This window comes from Nothoprocta perdicaria, unplaced genomic scaffold, assembly GCF_003342845.1.
Source record: "Nothoprocta perdicaria isolate Ctin4 unplaced genomic scaffold, notPer1 scaffold_59, whole genome shotgun sequence".
NCBI lineage: Eukaryota > Metazoa > Chordata > Aves > Tinamiformes > Tinamidae > Nothoprocta > Nothoprocta perdicaria.
Window position 1 is genome coordinate 3740953 of NW_020455854.1, and position 6442 is coordinate 3747394.

The following is a 6442-nucleotide window of genomic DNA, read 5'->3' on the forward strand; positions in this document are numbered from 1 at the left end:
CTGAAAGCTTGGAGACTACCTGCACCAAAGGAATAGAAAAGAAATGGGAAAGGGGAAAGGAAAGGAAAGGAAAGGAAAGGAAAGGAAAGGAAAGGAAAGGAAAGGAAAGGAAAGGAAAGGAAAGGAAAGGAAAGGAAAGGAAAGGAAANAAGGAAAGGAAAGGAAAGGAAAGGAAAGGAAAGGAAAGGAAAGGAAAGGAAAGGAAAGGAAAGGAAAGGAAAGGAAAGGAAAGGAAAGGAAAGGAGACAGTAAAAGTGGGTCACTGTTTAGGAAAGTAAAAGAGAAGGAAAGAAAGGGGATAGAAAAAGTGGGAAAAAAATAGAAAGGGAAGGAAGGAGGCGGGAAAGGGGATTGCAGGCAAGCAGCCATGAGTGCTCTCATACAGTCCCCAAGGCTGAGAAACATCTCCAGCTGCATGGGGGGAATTCTCCACTCTCTCATCAGTCCTGGAGGATTTTGGCACTGAGAAACGTTCATGAGCCTGCTGGCTTGGGGGCCACACGAAGGCCAGTAGGACCTGTCCACCCTCCAGTCCGCTGCGCACAGGGGTCCTGGGGAGGGGGCTGTACAAAGACCTATAGGTCGCCCCCATGAGCCTGGGCACACCAGAGGCCCTGGGGACCTGCATGGAGGCCTTTAGGGCTCCCCCAGTGCCATACACTGAGGCGGCCCTTGGCCATTGGGCCCCCTAAGAATCTTCCTCACGGATGCCTGAGCGGTCTGGAAGGCGACCAATAGGGCTGCCCCCCGCCCCAGGACCTGTGCACATGGAGGCCTTGGGGACTGCACAAATGCCCACAGTGCCCCTGGCCATGTTCTCATGGAGGCTCCAGGAAGCTGCGCGAAGGCCCATACAGCTCCGTAGGGCCATAGCTCAAAAAGACCCTGGGAGGCTGCACAAGAGGACAGCCCTGTGGGGCTGCACAAAGGCTCATAGACCCACCCGGGCCTCGTGGGCAAAGAGGTCCCGGCGGGGGTGGGGGGGCACAKGAAAGGGACTGTGGTCCCGTGTTCATGGAGGCTGCACAGAGGCCTGTAGGGCACCCCTGGACCTGTACAACCAGAGGCCCTGGGCAGGGTGGGGGCTCACAAAGGCTCATAGGGCCCCTCTGTCCCTGTTGCATCAGGAGTCTCCAGGAGGCCACCTGAAGGCCCATAGGGCCCTTGGCGGCTGTGCACACATAGTTGCCTCAGGAGGCCACACGAGGACCCATAGGGTCCCCCCCCCCTGCCGGCCTCATGTGCTTGGAGGCCCCAGGGGGCTGCACGTAGGCAGGTGGTGCCCCCCAGGACCATAGCGCAGGAAAGCCATTAGTGCCACTCCTGTCCACTGTGCTCAGAGGCCCTGGAGGCTGCACGAACACCTGTAGGGACCCACAGCCTTGCACACACAGAGTCTCCAGGGGGCAGCACGGAGGCCTGTAAGGCCTCCTGGGCACCGAGGCTGCAGGGGACACACGAAGCCCTGTAGGGTTCCCCCATCCCTGTGYGCGCAGGGGTCCGGCGGGGTGGCAACACAGTCCGGTAGGGCCCCCCGACACTCTGCACGGATGCCCTGAGCAAGGCCCAGAGCAAGGCAATAGGGCTCCCGTGGCCCCGCACACAGAGGCCCTGGGGGGATAGAGGATACAGCCCCCCCAGCCCTGTCTGCACAAAGACCTGTAGGACCCCATCTTCCCGTGCACACAGAAGCCCCAGGGGCTGCACGAAGGCCGGTGGGGCTCCCGTGGYCTTGTGTGCACAGAGACCCTGGGGGGTGCAAGGAGGATGGCGGAGTCCCCAGTGCCCTCGTGCATGGACACCCCAGGGCGCTGCACGAAGACCCATGGGGGCCCTGGCCCTGTCCTCATGAAGGCCCCAGGAGGGCACACGAAGACCTCTGAGACCCCTGTCCCTGTGCGCATGGAGGGCCSGAGAGGGGCCGCACAAAGGCAAGTTCAAGGCTGCACGTTCCCAGCCCATACAGCCATAACAATCACGGGATTTACAGCATGCTTTTACCYGATTTTTAACCAAAGGAACTCCAGATATTTTAAAATGGAAAATATTAAAGGGATCTAAAATACAGGAAAATATCATGACCRGCCTCTAAATCATTAGATAAAATGCGCCCTGTAGAGAGGGACAGGTGCAGGATTGCACCCGACCTGTCCCCAGGCTCCGTGGACAGTTCCGATGGAGCGGAGTTCCCTCCCTCGGSGCAGGAATGTTGGATTTAGGCAGCAGAAAGCGTCGGGTGCTGCAYGGAGGGACAAGAGGACCCCCATTCCCTCACCCTGCAGGCTCAGGCCTTGGGGCACATTGGCATGGGGCACATCTTGAGCACAAGGCTGTTCCTAAGGGCCTTTGGGACATCAGCCATCACCCTCACCCCCGCTTCCTCACCTCCCTATCTGCACTTTGCTTACCTTTTACATTCTGTTAACAGTTACAAGCACTAGATACACAAAACAGTTTTTATTTTAAATACAACCTATTAAAAAYAAACAGTAACTTTCAACGTCATCAAAAGCAAAAACATTTTCATGGTTATAGCTTCTCCTTTCCCAGCTATAAAAAGTTTAACATAACAAGTTATTTTGGCACATTCCATAGATAAGTCTACGTATGCAAAAACCACAGACTTTGCATTTGGGAAAATTTAAGACATAGAAGGTGCAGTACAAAGCCCTGGCAGATTGCTCAATTAGATGGAGTAGCCACAAGACATTACATGTCTTATTCTCATTCCATAAAAGGAATTAACAGAGATGCAACAGACTGTGCCCATAAAACAAAAAGCAAATAATTTTGTGGGTTTATTTCCCCTGTCAATATTCTTTCTGCGCTGTGGAGCTATCACTTCAGATTTTCCATGCATCGCTTTGTAAAGAACAGGGGAGCTAAGGGAATAAAGGAAGTTTGGAGATGTCTTCACGCCGTGGACGGGAGGTAGTGCTGTCCAGAACAGCCTGACACAGCTGCAGAGCGAGCCTGGAGTCTTCGCCTGCAAGGACCAGCTCAGAAACGCTGCGTGCTTCGGTTTGTCTTTCTGTCCTGCTCTGGCAATGAGCTGTGGGACAGCACCAGCCTTTCACCTCCGTTATTCACTTGCCAGTTAGTAGCTGTTAATGTCAGTTCTTTGTGCTTCAGGGAAATACCAGATCAGAAACTTCTTCAAAAGGCACACAGCAGCTCCCTTGCAAACTGACCCACAAAGAGCAGCAGKTTAGGGCAATTAAACAACAACATGTGCTCTGAAAGGGTGTATTTGTGATCCAAGGAAGTCCTGAGTTTCAAACTGAGCGATGAAAGCCCTTACAAAAATTAACTTGGACTAAACCCACATAGAAGGCACGTTTAGCAAAAACAATAAATGCAATGTTTATTTATTTATGCTTATTTTACAAATGAATACAGTGYCAGAATCATTGCCTGTTGAAATGGCTAACCGCCTTTTCCAGGCAAGTATTATTCTGTGTATTAAGACAGTCTTTGATCTGGCTCACTGTTATATGACATGGTAAAATACTTCAGCCTCCAGTCCTTAATTTCTGTGATCAACCTTAAATTAGTATATCCAAGTTAAGTTTCAGAAAGCAGAACTTATCTTTCATTGAGAAAAACCAGAGTACAAGTCCAAATAATCATCAGAGAAATTCTAACATACTACCTTCTTAACGAAGAAATACCAATTAGCAAACAGAWCAACAAGTAAAAGCATTATTTCTCATAGTCATGTTTTCCAAGTGAAATTCTAGCCTTAAGAAAAGGCTGAGGTTTCCTTATAATTTAACAATTTACTTGTGCACATGTAAAATGARCCTTTCAACACTATCAGAATTTCCCTTGAGCTGGAGGAAGATGGGAAATTTTCGGACTTAGAAATCAGTAGTAAAAAAGAAAAAAAAAATGAAAATATAATCTATAAAAAACTCCCATATGAACATTTTTACTACACAGGAAATATACACTCAGAACTGGCACGGAAATTTAGATACTGGATGGAAACAACTGGCATGATAACCTGAGTTGACTATTTGGTAAAGCAGCCTTCAGGAAGGAATAAACCTCAGGGCCTGGTTCTCTTTCACTGAGAAASTTTTAAAGTAAGTTTTAGTGCTCAGAAAAGGTGCTCAAATGATAACCCTGGGACCAAATTGCTTCTTGTGCAACAAGGTGGGTGCCTGTCCCAGTGGTGAGTGACACCCTGCCAGTTAAAGGCAGCACCACTGAGCCTGAGACCTCAGCCTCTCCATGGAGGTTGTCCTCTTGGTCTGTGCTAGGAGCAGCAAACCAGTGTGACTGAYATTAACTGCACCAGAGTCATCAATTTCTTTTGCACAAAGCAGAGAGGGACAGTATCAGGCAGCTACAACTGCTGCTGCACTAAGTGGTCCATAAAAATTGCATATCCTTTTTATAGACCCAAGTCAACACCCCTTAAGCAAATTCTTATTCAAACATCTAGCAATACACTTTTTTTTTTTTTTTGATTGATTGATTGATTTCAGTGACAGGAGGCAGAGAAATAACCAGAAGTCTCCATGAGGTTTCAGAAAAGGCTTACAAGAGGTGCTAATAAACTCAGCAATCATCTTCATCAATCCTACAAACGCTTGTAAGAACCAACTAAAGCTTTGCAGTTTGGACAGTAGTGATCCACATCCCGGAGGGCATCCATACAGAAGGGAATTAAGCAGCAGCCAGCTATACACCTGCAAAAGAAAAAGATACTCGTTTACAACTTCTTAAAAAACACAAGAAGGTAAAATGTWTTTCCTACGGAAGCCATCTGCAAAAGCTAAGCCATGAGGCTTCAGGGAGAACACACATGGCTTGGGGACCTTCCCTTGACTGTTTCAGAACTGCATCCAGATCCTGCAAGYCGAGCAGATGTGGGCTACTCAAACCATGAAGTCCCAGGCAGAAAGAGAACACAGCAGAGCTGTGAAACCATCAGTTCCTGATTCCCACTGCATCTAGAAGAAGTACTGGGAGAATAAGAAGTGCAAATGTGAATGTACTTACCCCAGCAGGCAGAGGCCCCCACACGAGAGCCAAGCCAGCGCTCCCGAGGTGTACGTCAGATGTGTCACTATCATGTTGTTACAGGACGGGCAGCACATCTGAACTGGGCGGTCATAAAATACTACTGGTTGCTGCACGTACACGGTCTGAACTGTAACTGAGCAAAGAAACGCAGTGGTTAACAAGGTGCAGCTAAGGAAGAGGGCAGAGTTAACCAGAACCACCTGTCCCTCTGAAATAYGTGATGCTCAGGGCAATGAAATAAACAATGCCCAGGAACAAACAATGACCACGCGATTTCCCAGTGCAGGGAATACTCTTTAAAAATAAGCCTACATTAAAAACTGCRGATGGCCAAGGGCTGTTATCGCTAAGAGCTGTTGCTGATACTAGTGTACACCGAGAGCATGAGACTTGATTCACCTTGTTGCCATCAGAGCTATTTCTGGGCGACTGGGCAGTGCCTGTGAGCCCTGGTCTCTGTCTGGATTGCTGCTCAGCAGCCCTTCCAGCTGCCCGAGGCCTCTCTCACTGTGGGGTGTTTCAGCTTACCAGGGCTGGGTGCTGGCCCGGGCTCTACGAAGTACGGAGGAGGGTTCGTTCCCTTGGCATTCAGCCTTGGTCCAGGTCCGGGGGCAGGATAGGGGTGAGGGTAGTTAACGTTGATGCCTACTGTCTCCTCGTAAGAAGGTGGTGCCGACGGGGCAGGGAAGCCGCCGGGAGCAGACATTGTATCTGAAAAACCCTGGAGAGAAAATATTTATTGCAGCAAAGCGGCAAATAAAATAGGCTGCATTCAGACAGAAAGCGCAAAGGCAACTGGATTAAGATAACACACAAAAGTATAGTGGGGTTTTTTTGCTTCTAAATATTCATCTTGATTTTTATGTTATTGCTTCTTACTGACCTCATCACAGGACAAAATAGAAACCAAAGAAACAAAAACAACCAACTTCCTCTCTCTCGTCCCAACACCTGTTTTCCCACAGCTGCTCCTTCCTGAAAGTGCAGGAGCAGTGGGGCTGGGTATAGCAGACTGTTGCTACAGTAGCTCCTATAGGAAGCTATCGAGCTGTCTTTGTTCAGACTCCCCAACTCCCTCAAAAAGCAAAAGACACCAGGGGCTGCACAGTGGTTGACAAGCCACAGAACTTGACAGGAGGTGGTGGAGGGGTGAAGTTCAAATATTTAGAGTATTCATTTCTGCTGTGATCTGAAATGCAGAAATAGTCACACTGAAGGAAAAAGAAACCTCAAATGAGTAAGCAGGCCAATTCAAAGCTTTTATAACCCTCAAATATGTCTTATGAGCCTCAAATATTTCTAAGTATTGCCATTTCAATGAGTTGCAAAGCAAGTTTCATGCAGCAGTTGCTGAGTTATTTCATTACAGAAAATAGGAACAACAAGCATTGCTCTTGCCCAAAGAGGA

General features: G+C 48.7%; 1 protein-coding gene across 1 annotated transcript; it reads right to left on the reverse strand.

Annotated features, from left to right (window-relative positions):
* Positions 1–2747: 2747 nt before the first annotated feature.
* Positions 2748–5752, reverse strand: LOC112955738 (lipopolysaccharide-induced tumor necrosis factor-alpha factor homolog). Its single transcript, XM_026049095.1, has 3 exons — positions 5563–5752; positions 5011–5167; positions 2748–4697 (listed from the first exon to the last, which is right to left on the reverse strand). The coding sequence occupies exons 1-3, from the start codon at positions 5738–5740 to the stop codon at positions 4589–4591; spliced, it is 444 nt and encodes a 147-aa protein (XP_025904880.1). The 5' UTR covers positions 5741–5752; the 3' UTR covers positions 2748–4588.
* Positions 5753–6442: the final 690 nt, after the last annotated feature.

Coding starts and splice junctions, on each gene's coding strand:
- LOC112955738 (XM_026049095.1), bottom strand. CDS start 5,740: ATGTCTGCTCCCGGCGGCTTCCCTGCCCCGTCGGCACCACCTTCTTAC. Junction 5,168..5,562: donor CGGGCCAGCACCCAGCCCTG/GTAAGCTGAAAC, acceptor TTCTTTGCTCAG/TTACAGTTCAGACCGTGTAC. Junction 4,698..5,010: donor GGGGGCCTCTGCCTGCTGGG/GTAAGTACATTC, acceptor TTTCTTTTGCAG/GTGTATAGCTGGCTGCTGCT.